At 40.5% G+C, this 16,899-nt stretch overlaps 3 protein-coding genes across 3 annotated transcripts; all 3 read left to right on the top strand.

Annotated features, from left to right (window-relative positions):
* Nucleotides 1-215: 215 nt before the first annotated feature.
* On the top strand, nt 216-2,285 carry hoxa9a (homeobox A9a). Its single transcript, XM_079258353.1, has 2 exons — nt 216-778; nt 1,133-2,285. The coding sequence occupies exons 1-2, from the start codon at nt 226-228 to the stop codon at nt 1,372-1,374; spliced, it is 795 nt and encodes a 264-aa protein (XP_079114479.1). The 5' UTR covers nt 216-225; the 3' UTR covers nt 1,375-2,285.
* Nucleotides 2,286-4,887: 2,602 nt separating this feature from the next.
* On the top strand, nt 4,888-7,686 carry LOC306770239 (homeobox protein Hox-A7-like). The gene is made up of 2 exons (XM_079259080.1): nt 4,888-5,676; nt 6,560-7,686. Exons 1-2 carry the CDS (start codon nt 5,307-5,309, stop codon nt 6,862-6,864), a joined length of 675 nt encoding a protein of 224 aa, XP_079115206.1. The 5' UTR covers nt 4,888-5,306; the 3' UTR covers nt 6,865-7,686.
* Nucleotides 7,687-11,641: 3,955 nt separating this feature from the next.
* Nucleotides 11,642-13,967, top strand: hoxa5a (homeobox A5a). Its single transcript, XM_079258357.1, has 2 exons — nt 11,642-12,230; nt 12,913-13,967. The coding sequence occupies exons 1-2, from the start codon at nt 11,648-11,650 to the stop codon at nt 13,161-13,163; spliced, it is 834 nt and encodes a 277-aa protein (XP_079114483.1). The 5' UTR covers nt 11,642-11,647; the 3' UTR covers nt 13,164-13,967.
* Nucleotides 13,968-16,899: the final 2,932 nt, after the last annotated feature.

Here is a 16,899-nt window from a genome sequence, read left to right as displayed (position 1 = left end):
TCACGTGTGTCTGCGGCCCAATGGCATGGCAGCGTGTCTTCCCATTACTTTCCCACTGTAGTTCTCTGAGGGGCCAAGTTGCTACTTGATTTCTCCACATTGTTATTTTGTGAGGCTGGGTTTACTGCGTGTGCATGTGTGTGTGTGTGTGGTGTGTGTGTGCGTTGTACTTTTGCATGTATCTGCTGTATGACTGTGTACATGTGAAAGTATAATTTTTCTGCCATGTCGACATCCGGAACACTAACTAGCTACTACGTGGATTCCCTGATTTTGCCCGAGAGCGAGGAACCCTCTGTTCCGAGGTACTCCTCCGGTTCGGGGATCCAGCACGCCAGGCAGACTGCCTCCATCAGCGACCATAGTGAGCTCGGGACTTGCACTTTTCCGTCCAAACCTCCGGTGTTTGGCCCGACATGGAACCACGTCCCGGCTCAGTTCCCAGGCACTGTTTCCTCTGTGTATCATCACCACTATGGGCATCCACAAGGCCCAGTGGGTGCAGATACAGATGGTCGCTATCAGTCTTGGCTTCTTGAACCCATGTCCGGTTCGCTGCCAATGACCGGATTACCGACGCCTCATCACTATGGAATCAAACCAGAGGGTTTGGGGGCGCGAGCAGACGGCGCTCTACCAGGATCCCATACCGCGTTGCTTCTCTCCGATTACGCCAACGGCACCGTGGCGACAGCGTCAGCTGGGGAGAAGGACGAGTTGTCCGTTCAGACGGGGGACATTAGCGCAGAGGGTGAGGAGAAGCCAGGCCTGGACCCAAGTAAGTCCCAGCCAAATCCTTTATATTTAAACTGTTTATATCCACGGAGCTGTGAGGACTGAAGTGCGTGATGGGGGCGCACGTAACAGATGCCATTCTGAGCGTGCCATTTCCTTGTGAGGGATGTTAATGGCCCCTGCTCATATTGCAGTATTAGATATTAAAGTGAACGTGAGTGGGAGAAGGACACAGTTGCATTGACGTTGGAAGTCACTGTTACTTTAATTTGGAAATAGTCCTCCAAGTCTCAAGCTGTTTCTTCGTGAATTGTGTTTTTCATCTAGTTTGTTTGTTAATGCATTTGGTCGTCAGAACCAAGGACCTCATATCAGTTTCGCACCCTACTCTTTTCAGATAACCCGGTGTCCAACTGGCTTCACGCGAGTGCCACAAGAAAAAAGCGCTGTCCGTACACCAAACACCAGATCCTGGAGCTGGAGAAAGAGTTCCTCTTTAATACCTACCTGACCAGGGACCGTAGGTACGAGGTGGCGAGGGTGCTAAACCTCACCGAGAGACAGGTTAAAATCTGGTTCCAGAACCGCAGGATGAAGATGAAGAAGTTTAATAAAGACGGGGCTGCGAAAGATGAATAACCGAGCCGTAAATATACAGCATTTACCGAGCTTTGACACTATAAGCTCTTAACTCTGCTGGAACTTATTTTTAAACTCCATTGTCTTATTGTTCTGTATAACACCTCTAGAAATATTTGTCTTGTACAATAATTGAAAAATGAGGAAAAAAAGCATGTTGGGCTTTGATTTGATGCGACTTTATATTGCACAATTTTGACGGTGCCCTCTCGTTTTTTTAAAAATTTTGTTTAATTATTGTTTTTATTTGGTCCTTCCCTCTTTTAATTTGAATTAATACCTCGTTAAAAAAATGTATTAGTTGGCCTGGTTCCTGTGCTTGTTTGTGTATGGATGTTTGTATCTGTGCGTGTTTTGTTTTTGTAGCTATATTTGTTGTCTCAGAGTCAGTTAAAGATATAGTTGGTTGAAAAATAAGTATTAATTTTGTTGTCTATTCTCCATAACCGGTAGAGCGCTGAATAATGACGACGAGTTTGATATTAACATTGAAGCCGTAGATACACAGTCGTGGTGCATTTTGAAGTAGGAGCCTAAATCGCAGAAATTTCATGAAAATTCTCAAGAAATAAAAAAGAAGTATTATAGAGAGTAGAGGCTATATTAAATTACACGATTGACTACCTATGTCTTTCAACTACCTACCAACAATACTATGTTTTTAGATGGCGGAGCATAAGAAACTTGCCTGCTTTACTTTAATATGTCTGGTTGAATTTTCAGGGAGTAATATTTTCAAGGGAGTGTTTGTTAGTGAGAGAAAATTAAACACTGTAGGCTACTCATTGAATACCTCGCGGTCTGCTGACCGTCTGACGTTTGGTTCACAAATGTAATTTGTACTATTTATTAAATAAAAAGATATATCTGGAATATGTGGATTTAAATTCTTATTCCTTTTTATAGTTTCTATCTATTTCATGATATGCTTTAAATATGCTTCACTCACGCCTCGTAGCAATGCTTCCGGTGAGCTTATGAAGGGAAAAAAGTGCACACACATTTCCAGTAAATATTTTTTCTTCCTTTAAGCTTAAGTGCAACACAATAGAATAATAAACAAAAACAAAAAAACAACAAACATACATGTATTTGTAATTAGGTAGTAATGTTGCAGAGCGTGCACACAATTCAAATGCGCACAAAGGTAGGTGAATATTAGTGTGTTTATGTGTGTGTGTGGGTTGGGGACAGAGTTGCGTCTTGGCAGAGGATGTTGTTAGCTGTATACAGCCATAAAAGACAATTACAGCTATAACCTTTTATGGGGTGCAAAGCGCTGCGAGGCGAAAGGACACAAAACAAGAAAAGACATCGAGGTCTTCGACAGCCCAAAATAATGCGGCCGATGTCCAGCTCAGTGCAGATATGACACAGCCGCTCAGCCAGCCCAAAGCTGCACCCTTAACACCGTGCTGGCTTTCTGCTGGCCCTGTTTATAACTAGAACATTGATAGGACAGGTTATAAGCGTGATAATTGACGAAATATAAAACACAACGTAGCAAGTGCATCGCTGGTTTTAGATGAGAGGCAAATGAAGTGTTAAAATATGACATTTTGTCATAGTGTAAGACTGGGTTATGTCTGCATGTTGGAAAAAGAATTTGTTACTGGGGGACAAAATGCAAGAACAGCAAATCTATCTTGGCTGCACGCTATCATTATTGATCAAATACAGACCGAAAGTCGATAGCTACAGTAGCACATTTAGTTCTCGTGAAGGTGCTGCACAGAAACAAATAGGCTACGTGCTTGTACTTCGAAGGGTGCATCGGACTTAAGTCCAACAGGAGTGCTGTTGTGACGCGTTAAGGGACGCAGATGGACCCAAACTTCAAAGACTCGGCCAGAGACAGTGCAATAAAACGCCTGGTCTACTATACTGTCTGGCATTCCAGTTTTAATGGCTTTATGGCCGTCCAGACACAATTAGGCCGTTTCCAGAATAGCGCCCATTTGCTTTTTCTTCTCTCTCTGAGTGACTGGGGTCTGGACAAAAGGCCGAGCGGAAATGATCAGCTTTATTGGACTCTCCCCGACGGGGACGCGCAGGACTCACGGTCATTTTGAGCGATCTTTTGTTTCTACCTGGGAACCTTCCGCCCTCTGCTCCTTTGCTGGGCTCGAACTAAAGGAAAAGGAGCAATAAAGTCAGCAGCTAGTTTCCAACACAGCAATAGACTATAAAAATGCCCCAAGTACGACTCGACAAACGTGTTGCAACACAAGCACTTTAGTGAAAATCACAAATGAGAAAACACGTCATAACTTCAATGCGTAATTTCTCTTTCTTTAATCATAAACATTTTCTTGTAATGCAGCAAAATGGAACACGCCTGCGCAGTACTGTCTTTACACGCTGCAGTTCTCACAATGGACCAGCAGGGGGAGACACTGTTCCACAGCATCGCTATTTTCATTCCCTCCGATAAAGTTGCACTGGAGAAACAAACTGTTGTAACATTTTAAGAGTTGTGCAAAATAATTTCACACCTTTTTACAGTCTCTGTCTAGAACCTCCCTCCCCGTAGTTCAGCTTTGCTTCAAATAACCAGATCATTGTGGCTGGTGCTCCTGCGTTCACAAGGTGCACATGTTTACCAACATATTTCTTTTGTATATGTTTTTTCCGTTAATAGCTTATATATTTATTAAATATTTTAGTTTTTTGCCTTGAATTTGACATTTGTTCGACATAGAACATAAGATTATAGGAATAATATATAAAATGTTTGTTCAATTATGGTTAATCTTAGTTTTATAAAGCTATTTTAATTCAGAGCAAGGTCTCAATACAATGGTTTTAATTTATATTCGTGTGTAATAATAATAACAACAACAATAATAATAATAATAATAATAATAATAATAATAATAAATGGAATGATCATGTTTAATCAAAACTGATCATCAACATAAAAATTGGCTATGACATGAATAACTTTTATAGCATTTTGTAATTACCTTTTTTTCTGTGCAGTTTGCCTCTTGTGGGGTTAATTTTTCATACATTTTTAGGATAAATGTTAAAAATTACATCAAAATTTATAAATGTAATATTGTCATTCTATGCATAGAAATTCTTCTTCTTCTTCTTCTTCTTCTTCTTCTTCTTATTATGATGATGATGATGATTATTATTATTATTATTATTATTATTATTATTATTATTATTATTATTATTATTATTAGTAGTAGTAGTAGTAGTAGTAGTAGTATACTTGGTATAAATTTCCATTTTTTTGATTGCCTCCCAAAAAGAATATGGTCATAATGAACAAATCTATAACATAATGTTAATACCCATAAGGTTCCTATTTTTATATGATGTCAATGTTTATCTATTTTTACCGACTTGGAATGGATTTATTGTCGAGAAATAAGATCATTCTTTGGTTTAGGTCTAAAGAGTGCTAGTTTGCTTTTAATGGTGCTGACAAACAAAATCACCTTCAGTTAGATGCTTGCTTATTTCTTGATTATTCTTATTGGAAACATTATTAGTGTTTGCAAAAACTATTTGCAGATAGGTTTAGGCGTCCAAACAATGGGCATGAAATTGATAATTAAAGCGTTTATTGGCTGTTGGTAAACATTTTTGAAGACATCGAAAGAAAGGCAACATAACTCATCAAGTTTAATTCATCAAATACTTTGAAATCCTGATGTGAATTTCTCTAACGTATGTTTACATGTGTGGTGTTTACGTGTGGGAACTGTTAACGCCATTGCGCAGTCCTGTGCCATAATGAAACCCAGGCCTTTGCTGATTGGATGAGACCGTCCAGGCCGGAGTCACATGGGTGAATTCTTTGGTCCAGGGTAAAAATGGGGTTTGGTGTAAATCTAGGGTGTATTGCTGTCATATATCACGCTACCTCGTAAAAACGACACTGAGGATTCTGGGCCAACAAATCAGAGAGAAAAAATATGAGTTCTTATTATGTGGATGGTCTTCTTTGCAAATCCACGGCGAGTAGTTCTCTGTTCCCGAACGTGGAACGAGCTTCTTGCAGTATTGGACCCAGTGGAGACGACCAGGACTCAGCTCGGACTGCTGCTGCTGCTATCCCGTTTTCACCATCTCTCTCTGGGGTTTACAGCGTCAATAATCCAATCTACCAGAGCCATCCCTTATTCACCAGCGGCTATGGCCAGGGACAGAACGCACAAACTCTGCACCGCAGCCCTTTTGATCAGGGCCGCCTGTTCAGCGACAGCTGCTGTCATCCTGGGCTGGGACCCCTCACCCCGCCGCCGGACAAACAACACCGGATGTATCCTTGGATGTTTGCATCAGGTATGTGCAAATACAAAAAAAAAAAAAAAAAAATCCAGAGTCAATGATCTTACAAAACATTGTCACTCTTACACTAGCTGTTAGTGCTTCGATTAATTTCGAGAAGCTTATTACTGTTGCATGGAAAGAATCGTAAAACTTTTATTGCGCAACTAATGAGTTCTGCAGCAATAAATTCATTTGGCTAGTGCTTCTGTGTGTTCAGTATGCGCAGAGACCTTGCCGCTGGGGGTTTTCTCTGCACTCCTATTACTCTTACAGTCTCTTCTCCCCTTTGTGGTTGTAAAAAGAGCGGCTCATTGTGTAAATCAGGTCTGTTACACTCTGCAGCTCCTTTCTAATTGAGTCCGTACTGCAAAGGTTCTGCTGTTTTATAAAAACTTGGATCAATATCATCATTATTGCCGTCAAGTGAATTTAGAATTCAGTGAAACTTAGACATAGTTGTATTTTTGAAAGGGAGTGTGTAGGGACTGAAATCCAATTACAAATAGCTCCTTTGGTGTGCAGAGCATTGCCGGCATTTAATTGGAAAGGCATGCAGAATATCAAAGGAGGCATAAGCCAAACACCCCAGCAGGGCTACTTTTAATTGATGCAGAAAAGTGTATTTAAAAACAAAATGAGAAAAAAAAAACGTGTGCCTTTCAGAAGTGTGTTTTGTAGTGGATACGTGTGGGTGATGTGAAAGGAACCACAATTAAATGGCAAATACAGACACATTAATGACTCTTGTTTCCTGTCGCAGGTTTTTTTTTTTTATTGTTACAATACAGTTTCTGCAGCATCATGATTAAAAGTTTACTGCGCAATACTTCATGCAGGCAGGCAAATCCATAATTTACAATTAACTAATTTAAGTCGCTCTCCTTGTCCTCCACAGATCCAAATCGGAAGCGGGGACGACAGACATACTCCCGGTACCAGACCCTGGAACTGGAAAAGGAGTTTCACTTCAACCGGTACCTGACCCGCAGGCGAAGGATCGAGATAGCCCATGCCCTCTGCCTCACGGAGAGACAAATCAAAATCTGGTTTCAGAACCGCAGAATGAAGTGGAAGAAGGACCACAAGGACGAAGTGAACCACGAAAAGAAGCCAGGAAATATCCAAGGCGCGTCAGAAGGTGGAAACTCCAAGACCGTCGGCTCGGAGGGAAAACTGCAAAATAAAACGGACAGAGAATAAAATTAAGGAAACACACTATTGATTATCACTGGGATAAGGAGATATAAATTCTTCAAGCCACGTGTGGACAGTTTTAGTATGCTTATAAGAATGAATGAATCAATGATGTTGAATTTCTGATGTATTTAGACTACGATGTGAGGCATTTCATATATAAACATGAAATGCATTAAACTAAACTCAACATGCAGAAGAGATATATTTATCCAGACTGTATTTTTTTCATAATTGTAAGCGTGCTGTAACCCTACTACTGAGTAAAACATTCCTTTCACGAAAAACTACCTTACAGACTAAAGACCCTAAACACAAGCCTGCTAAAATCGCCCTTCTTTCTTTTCTTTTCAGTGATTAGTAAAAGAACGTCACATTGTAGAAAAAAGATGTCATTACTAAGATGCATTTATTGTTTTACTAATTAACTGTGATCTAAGCAGTTAGGTGGAATTTGACACTTTTTTTTTCTAATTTTTTTTTCTCAATTTCAGACTGCGTCTTTTAACCTACCTCAGATTTCCGGATATCTCTCTCACAATATTGTAATAATCAATACATGACTGTACATCTTTAGGTGTGTATATTGTAAATTTTCTGTGAAGCCCTTAGTTTAGGCCCTAAAATTCAGTCAGACTTTGTGATTAGCTTGTGGCAAATAAATGCACGCACTGTAAAATAAAAGGCGTCACATTTCCGTTTCATTTCCTTTTTCTTGTCCCAGTTGGGATATACAGTATCCAAATCCACAACATACAAATACTGGGTCATATTTATGGAAGCTATGTTTAACTGTGAAGCAATAACTGATTGAATGACCTAAAACTGTAATAGAATGGCAAAAATTTGTATGATAAGCAAATACGTTAATAAAAAAGCTTTTTGTCTGTTTATATGATCTCAACCAATGTGATTTAAAATAGTGACAAAGTTCAGAAACTGGATGATAGGCTTACAGTAGTTGTTGTACAGGTTTTTACACTGGGCTACATGCAATGAAACATACAGTCAACGAGGCTTGTGAGGTAAACACTTGAGTAAAAGAAAGTGAACTGTGAAGATGCAAGAAGGGACAAGCTGTGGATGAAGGAGAGTTGCTGATCAACTCTCAGTTCTATCTCTTCTTGGTAAGATGGCGTCTAACCCCTTCCCTCCCTCTCTCCCTCTTTCCATCCCCTTCTCAGCCTTGGGTCATAAATCCGTTGTTGTTTATGAAAATTTACAACACGGCGGCACAACTTTACGACTCGGCTCGGTCTCCTATTGGCCGAGGCTCGCCATGTGACAGGGAGCCGTGAACATGAACTTTTTTATATAGAATTTCAATAGCGGAATGGAACAGCCTTTCATTTAACAGACTCGGGCTTCCACATGGCTCTTTCAACCAGCGACCTTCATTTGTTTCCTTTCCAGTCTTCCTTTTTGGGGGGTAATTTTTTGTTTTCATTCGCTAAGACAGACGCTCTGCGCGCAGGAAGCTTTCACGGGAACATGACTGGATCGTTCAGGCTCCCATCTCTTGGAAGGATGAGTAGAAGGATCCCCGGTGCGTCACTGACCTCCAGGCGTCCCATGTTTGTGCGCCAGGACTCAAATGGACGCTTTCCTCCGTGAATCTGCACCTGTCCACTCCCTCACCTCACCTCCTCTTTTGACACGAAGAAGCCTTCAAACGGTAAGAGCTCAACATGAAATCAGCTCCATATGTTACTGTTTCGTGAGTTTCAGACAACAAATGTTTAAAACAGACATTCAAGTCTTGCTTTATTTATTTTTTATTCCTGTTTTCCCTTTTTTATATATTATGTGAAGAAACTGGTTTCATGTTACAGTTTACATCATTTATATGACAAAATCTCTTTGTGTATCTAACTCGATTAGGCTGGAAAATTAAATAATTAAATCACTCTCACTATGATCTTCGTGTTCTTACATGTCATCTGCCCCAATATGTTTTTCGTTTTGATATAAAGGAAGATGCAAAATTCAACGATGGACCAAAACATTTGCTCTTTGCCGCCCTCCTGTGGAAGCAGGGAGGGTAATGTGGATGCTTTTGCTGCAGATGCGTGTGCGCAGGCTGGAAATCAGATCGTTTATGGCTTGTGTGTGTACTGTCATATTTCTATAAGGTTTCCTGCGCCATGCATATGAAGACGCAGGCCCTGAGTCCCTATTGATGATAACAGGATAGACATTGTGCAAAATGACATGAATGAAATAACGGAATAAACTTTTATGGACACAGACATGTTCCTGTAGGGGAATTTAGGAAATCAGGTTTTATACCCGAAAGTAAAAGGATCACTCTTTGGCAGACGGATACTTAATTGTGATGAACCTGCATTTATTCATTTGAATAGACAATAAACTGTAAATATTTCAGTGTTTTCTTTTATAGTATTTCTTAAATGCGTTTAGTGTATTTCCACGTATAGTTTTAAACGTGTCACATTTAGTTTCATGCCAGTAAATATAAAGCGTTGCCTCAGTAACCATAATATTCCGCAAGATTAAAAGAAAATGTTTAAATTTGATAAAAGTACAATCAGATTTTATTTATCATTTCTGTGGAGAACGTGAGTGTATCCACCGAGTGCACTGCTCTTATTTCCCCCTCACAAGTGAACCCCCTCCTTCGTCCCTTCCCGTCGTCTGACACCAGTGCGCATTCGCTTTTCTCCTTTCTTTCAGTCCCAATTTAGCTCTGGGTGTGTCTCTGCCTCAACTCCGAGAAGCGATTTTCGTGGGAACTTGTTTGCCATTGGCCAACCATAAATCAGCTGCTGTAGCACGACTATTTAGCCAACACACACTCCGTGCCCCTAGTTCTGTCCCTCGTGGGCCCAACTGCTGCACCCACCCTTTAATGTCGTGGCATCGGGGTCTGTTAGCGCAAAGGGTACATATACCTGGGACAGAATAAATAGTCAAAGTACTGTTCTTGTCACATAACGCAAGAACTGCCTTGTGTTGAAAAAAAATGTGAGCGCTCTGGGGGTAAAGGGCACGTGTGGGGGGAACTAGAGGACACGTCTGCATTGGAGAGACGAAGGTGCCATAAAAATTCCTGAAGGAGAAAAACAAACGAAGGAACGCCGCACCACGGCTTTATTTAAGCCTGACGTCTGTATCAGGTTTTGTTTGGATCTGTTTTTCCTGTTCTTGTCAGCTCGGTCCGGATAATATTGCCTGAACACTCTGAATAAAGAAATTTCTTTGTGTGGAAAATTGTGCGTGGTGCGACAAAGTCTTTCTTTCTGTGTTTGTGTTTTTTAGTCCAGTGAGGACAATTGACAATGGGAAACTTTCTACATAAATTTTAAAAGATCATTTATTTTTATGCAACGGCTTTTTAAAATGTGAATTTATGAATTTTATGAGCTCATTTTAAAAATGGTAAAAGTGGACGAGAAGGATTAAAGTGTTCGGCTCTGCTTTATAAAGTTAGATCTAAAACTGCACATAGGCTACAATAAACAACTGCTATGTGTAAAAATTGTCGGGTGATGAGTAAATCTTATTTGCTATTCTTTTTTAGCTATTTTAAGTACAATCTTGTATTAGGCAGCAGCTACTTCAAATATTTGTATTCCAAATTAAATTTTTCTTTGATTCTTCAGATTTGACTTTGACATAAAAACACGCTTTAGAGTGTAGTTTGTCATGAAAAAAAGGATATGCTGCTGTCTATTTTAAGCTGATATCTTAACAACAAACAAAATACAAACCGTGTAACTTGCTACGCCTCGCTGTTTAGAAATGAACGTGACAGATGATTCACGGTTAAATAAGCTGAAAATAATTTCGCTGTAAGTCCACAAGGCCTGCAACAGCCATTATCCAAACGCCTGCTGTACAGCATCGTGACATTTTAACTTGTTTATAAACTGTAGTTTTGTACTCATTGAGCCTGTGTATGATATTCATTTTACAAAGTGTCATGAAAGCCACGCCGTGAAATGCTGGCTCTGTTGCGTTATTTGATGTTGGGTATGGCTTATATATCACCCCACACATTTAACCATGAATCAATTGTTTTCTTTTTCTCACAAGACGCCTTTCACTTGTTTTATTTCAAGAAAAAAAATGTGAAAGAGGGCAACCCATGTTCTGGATGTCTTCTCTTTTTTTATTATTTTTTTTTTTATACATCCTATTAACTGCAAAGACCATTTGCACCCACCGCCCATCACAACCTGCATAACAGAACTTTGATCGAATTATTTCTGTACACTATCATCGCAAAGATTGCGTTCCCAGCATGTCACTTGTTGTATTGTTTAGAGGCCTGTTGGTTTTTTTGCCGCAATGGTCGTTAACCTCCGAATGACCCCGTGTGGAGCCCACGCCTCAGAAAAACGCTGCAGACGGGCAGTGCAACAGTTGTGCCAGATGATGGCGCACAACGACAATTCAAAACATACAGCACTGCTTCGGAGTTTGCCCGAGCCTAGAACGCATGGGAGGCGCGCGCCCCACACATCCCACCCAGTATTTCCTGCATGCGCGAGTTTACCTCTGGAGGTCACCAAGCAGGATTTACGACTGGTCAACAAAAGCACGTGATTCTCCACCGTACCCCATATTTGGGTGCCTACGTAAGAGAGAATCAAGTCCATGTCCCACTCATTTCCATAATTCATCATAAATTGTGCAAGGGTGCTATAGGACGCGCTAAACCATAAGAGCCACAAATCAAGGGAGTAGCTTTATGCTTTTTACTTTCTAAAGTAGCTAAATTAAACAACAATACCGATAGCAAGCAAAACGGCGGAACTGTCAACAAATGAGCTCCTATTTTGTGAACTCATTCTGCGGTCGCTATCCCAATGGCGCGGACTTCCAGTTACATAATTATGGAGACCATAGTACGGCAAATGAGCAATACAGAGACTCCACGGCCATGCATTCCAGCAGGTACGGCTATGGCTACAACGGGATGGACCTAACAGTCGGGCGGACTGGTAGCGGACACTTTGTGGGCAGCGAGCGGACTCCGGGCTTCTCCCCCAGTCACTCAGCGGCGACGACACCATCTGTGGAGCCTGTCAGGTACAACCAGCCCGCAAGCAGCACTGGGAACTCGTCCCTATCGCCTCCACCTGACCCTCTCCCGTGCTCCTCGGTCGCCAATTCCTCCCCGGTCACTGAAGCGCTATCTCAACACAGAACCGTGAAAAACTCCATAAGTACCCCGTGCTCGAGCTCGAACGGAGGTACGCTACTACTCAGCCGGGACTGTGTGTCCAAACCTTCCACCTTGGAGGAAGAGAAGCCTGCCGGCAGTGCACCGACAACTCCTCAAAATACCAGCGACTCAACGCAGCCTCAGATATATCCATGGATGAGAAAACTCCATATAAGTCATGGTAAACTGTTTGCCTTAACGATCAATGTATTGATTTCGTGTCCGGTATTGTGGGCATAGTGCTTTGTTATTTAGGGACTTTATTTACGTAAAAAAAAAAAAAACAACAAAACAAAAAAAAAAAAAACATCCAAAAAACAAACAAACAAAAACAGCAGAATTAGACTGATTTGATTTGAATAATACTGCTGCGGTTCATGTGTAAAATAATATTATTTATAATAAATGTATTTTCATAAACCTGAAGTGGCGCCAATGCGCTTCTCACCTGTTCTGTAATGTTTTGGTTTACAAGTCTGTGAAAATTAACGACATTATTCAATAATGAAAGACATTATGAAGATGCTTTTAGTTAAATTAAATTGACTGTGAACCAAATCAATCCATCTTTTCTTATTGTACTAACTTTCAGTTTTTGTTACCTACAAATGACTAGGTGTGTTAACATCATTTGTAATCCGTTGTTTTAAATTATTTGGATGCAATTCATTTTTAAAAGCTCATTTTTGCTCTGCATTTTAATTCATCCTCGCCCAGGACATTAACATAAGTTGCAACATCACACTTTATTAGAGGTGTGTTAAAAGTTCCTGCACCAGCTCAGTTAGTTGTTACATCTCTCCTATATCAGATGTTTTCCAACTTCTCTCTCTTTCTCGTTTTTGTTTTTAATTTGGTCTAAGATTTGTCTGGACCAGAAGGAAAAAGAGCCAGAACAGCGTACACTCGATACCAGACCCTTGAGCTGGAAAAGGAGTTCCACTTCAACCGGTACCTGACCCGCAGGCGGAGGATCGAGATAGCCCATGCCCTCTGCCTCTCAGAGAGACAGATCAAAATCTGGTTTCAGAACCGCAGAATGAAGTGGAAGAAGGACAACAAGCTGAAAAGCATGAGCATGGCGGCTGCTGGCGGGGGAGCCTACAGGCCGTAAATTACACACCTGAGTACAACCAAGAAAAGAAAGTAATAAAAGATTAAGAATAAAACAGATTGTCATATCAAATTCTCGTCCTATTCCAAGAGAGAAAAAAAGCGCAGAGACTTGTTGACGGGGTGTAAGTGGGACAGGTGGGGGTATCCCAGCTTTATATGTGCAACAACAGCCCCATTATATTCCTTAATGCTATTTCCTTTATATTCCTGCCGTGTTGTTGCGTATGGGTTAAAAAATATATAATGTACAGTTCTGCTTAGATCTTAGGGAAAAGGAGAAACACATGGAAAAAATGTTTGATTAAATTATTTCTTATTCTGACGAAAGTAAAAAAAAAAGAAAAAACTTGAAATGCTACTTGTCAACGCAAACAAACTTAAAAATCTGTGTTATGCACTCAACAGTAACAGCTAATTAAATGGAGGGGTTTGTGTTTAGCCACTGTTTTCTCTGTATGTAATGTATATGTATGTATTTATTTGTTTGATGTATTGTACTTGCCAGAAAAAACTTGCTTCCAAAAGTAGAACCAGCATATAAGCCTTGTGTGGTTATTGTGTGCGTTGTGAAAACATGTATGGACAGAGGTGCCGCTTCATCCTTGTATGTACAGTAATTGTTGCTTCCCCCCCTTTTTTTTTTTTTGTTTTCTTTGCTTGTTTTGCTGAGGCTTTATGTTTTAGTTGTTAACTTGAGCACAGCTTCTTAGTAATACCGTGTTTTGTCCGTTTTTCCCTCCCTGTTTCAGCTCCCGCAGTTAAAGAGGAAAAAGCAAAAAACTAAACAAACAAAAATATTGCTCATTGTGTATAACTTCATTGTGGTGAGCTTTTTGTAAATGTTTTTTTCAAAGACTGGAAGAAAAAAATGCTATAATAATAATAATGATGATGGTCATAGTGATGATGACTATGATGGCCGTGATAATAAACTTTTTACTGGAACGGCAACATTGCAGTGGATTTTTTAAGCTTTATTTGCCTTTGCACCCGGTAAATCTGCCGCTTGGAGAGCCCAAGTTTGCCACTTTGCTTATAAATATCAAGTCACAAGAGTTGTGGAGAAAGGTGACAAAGTTTTCTAAGATAAATCTAATTTAATTCAACAGGTCCCTTTGAATGGAAGCTTTTACTCACCTTGGTTTGCTGCACAGGGTTTCAGGGATCCGCTTACAAGCTTCATGGGCCGATCGTCACCTTTGCGCACAGAATCTTGGGCTATTCCCGAGAATTAGTTCGACTTTTCTAGCTGTAAACTTTATTAGGGACCGATTCTGGCTCTCTGACATTTGGGTGCTAAATGAATGGGGGTTTTGTCTATGAATTAGATCGTAAAAATCATCCAGAGAGCGGCCAGATAGGCTCACTGGCCATAAACGGTCACGTGGTAGCCATTAAAGTAAGTTTTATGGTTTTGGGGAGTTGACAGTATATTGCACATAACATATAATCGCACTGACGGCGAAGCTTCGTCTGACTCTCTCGTTGCAGGCTGTAAGTGTTACTTGACCGGTACAGACCTTTTCTATTGCTCAGGCTTCCTCATTGTGGACCGGACGCTCGCCAGGATAAAAACGGCTTCCCTGGGTAAGTTTTTCCAGATTAGCCGGTAGCCTGAGAACAACCACCCTATGTTTAACAGCCGTATTATTGTATTCGCTCCCTGTATCCGTCCCTATTAGTCCATTACACTAATTTGTCAGTTGTGGAGTGCTGAATACTGGTCTCGGCAGATGTTGCGCAGGGTTGGGTCCTGCTCATGGCTATTTAATTGCTTCCTTTCCTGTGTAACTTGTTTCCCTCCATCTGTGGTGTAACTCATAATCCATTTTTACATGTTGGATAATTATCTCTGTGTCCATTTCCACCCCCTCAAACTTGTCGTTTTATTACATTGGAGTTTTTACAGACCGTGAACCAGAAAGTTTCCATTCAGCTGCAATGGAGTGTGTAGATTTCCTTGATAAAGTCAAGGGTTGATGCAGGCCTTCTGGTTTACAGCCAGAAACTTTATTTGATTATGTTCTGGATGTCAGGATAAATTTTGGAGGTTGCAGTTCAATCCCTGAAAAAGTCACAGTTGTCGCAGTGAACACAGCGTGCGCTCCACATGTTTGGCTCCGTGCACGGCTGTAGATTTTAGGGCAGGCTGTAAACAGTGTCAAGTAAACACAACATGGGGAAAAAACAGCAGCAGGGAAATGTTTAAGAGGAATTCCGTTTTGTGTCAACGGGGTTTTTTTTTGTGTGTGTTAGGGTTGAAAAGTTCAAATGACCTCTAAAAAAGTCACTCTCTCTTTGAGGTGACCTCTTGTCCGGTCAGACCCGGGGTGAAGTTGGTCAGCAGCGGGCATTGATTCAAAATGCAATGACTGAAAATAGACCATCCTGGTTATGGTATATTTTTAAATAACATATTTATTTATTTATTTATTTTATCCACGTTAGGTTGCTTCCTATTCGTTTGTTTCTCGTTTGAAATTTCAAGTCGGCATCCTGGACATAAAAGCCTCTAAAATGGATCCTGTGAAGATTTATGCTAACTGAAACTGGGCTTTATTTGTCAAATCTTCTAGTTTTACTGTTATTTTATTATCTAAAGTAAAAAAACCACTCGTCTGAGAAATTAATTTCAATATTAAGGTGGCATTTATTTGTGGGACAGAGGCCTTCCTCACATTGTAATGAAACTCGAACGTTGCAGTTTATACAAACAATTGATTCTTCTTTTTTCGTCAATGTTGGAGTGACATTTTAAATCTTGGTGCAAAGAAGAGCCTGGGGCCGTGAGGGTAATTATTCTAAAACTTTCCTGATCGATTTTATTTTCTGTAGTTCATTTCCCCGCCATTTACTTCTTTCTAAATGCCTTTTTGATTCTTTTTGCTGAAAAGAAACATCTTTGAACTCTTCAATAAAGAAACTTGGATTATGTGAACCAGTTATCAGCATAACGAAGATACTGGAATAAACTATGTTTAGTTAGATTTTCGACACATCCCAATGAAACAGTACAACTGAGACATTTGGAATTTAAAAAAAGAAAAAAATAAAACAAGCCAATATTTCAAAAAGAGACATTTCGACAGGGCCCCATGTGCGGCTTACTGCCAGGCAGATAGAGAGGGGAGCGCTGCATGGGTTCATCTGGAGGTCAGCCACAACACCAAGATAAATCTGCATCCTCTCAGAGCCACCAGCAGAGCTCGCTTTAGGCCAAGTTCACTGCCACCTTATAGAGAGCTCGGAAAACCGCGCACATCCGGTGTAGTGCGCAAGTAAACACACACACACACATCTTCACGTTAATGGCACGTTTATTTTGCATCGCATATAAGCACGATGCGCATAAGTGACATTAACCAAGGATGAAGAGCCTGCATGGTGATGCAAGGGACCGGCAGCGTGAAGAGAGAGTGGGAGTGGAATTTGAAGTGTTGCCTCCAACAAAGACTTTTGGTTGATTTGGTTGCACTGACTCCAATGAATCTAATGAATAATTTGCATTTTACACAATACTAACAGCCCTTATTCTTGGAGCTGGTTGTTGGATATTCTCCCTCCCTCTGTCACTGGAAACATCACAGAGAAACAATTGCATTTTGGATTTTGCGCTGACATATTCTCTTCTTATCAAATTGCTGAAAATGATCATTGCAATGGCGAGAGATGTACACATTGTTTGAATCAGCTTTTTGTTCAAAGGGAGGTGAAGTGGGGGTGCAGATATCTCT

Source organism: Telmatherina bonti (assembly GCF_933228915.1).
Source record: "Telmatherina bonti genome assembly, chromosome: 19".
Lineage (NCBI taxonomy): Eukaryota > Metazoa > Chordata > Actinopteri > Atheriniformes > Telmatherinidae > Telmatherina > Telmatherina bonti.
The sequence above is the reverse complement of the archived record's forward strand: the minus strand, read 5'-3'. Positions and strand labels throughout refer to the sequence as shown.

Bases quoted from the DNA above. Each gene is read 5' to 3' on its own strand.
- hoxa9a (XM_079258353.1), top strand. From the start codon at position 226: ATGTCGACATCCGGAACACTAACTAGCTACTACGTGGATTCCCTGATT. The intron at 779-1,132 runs GTAAGTCCCAGC...TACTCTTTTCAG, and splicing joins GAAGCCAGGCCTGGACCCAA to ATAACCCGGTGTCCAACTGG.
- LOC306770239 (XM_079259080.1), top strand. From the start codon at position 5,307: ATGAGTTCTTATTATGTGGATGGTCTTCTTTGCAAATCCACGGCGAGT. The intron at 5,677-6,559 runs GTATGTGCAAAT...TGTCCTCCACAG, and splicing joins TCCTTGGATGTTTGCATCAG to ATCCAAATCGGAAGCGGGGA.
- hoxa5a (XM_079258357.1), top strand. From the start codon at position 11,648: ATGAGCTCCTATTTTGTGAACTCATTCTGCGGTCGCTATCCCAATGGC. The intron at 12,231-12,912 runs GTAAACTGTTTG...ATTTGGTCTAAG, and splicing joins AAAACTCCATATAAGTCATG to ATTTGTCTGGACCAGAAGGA.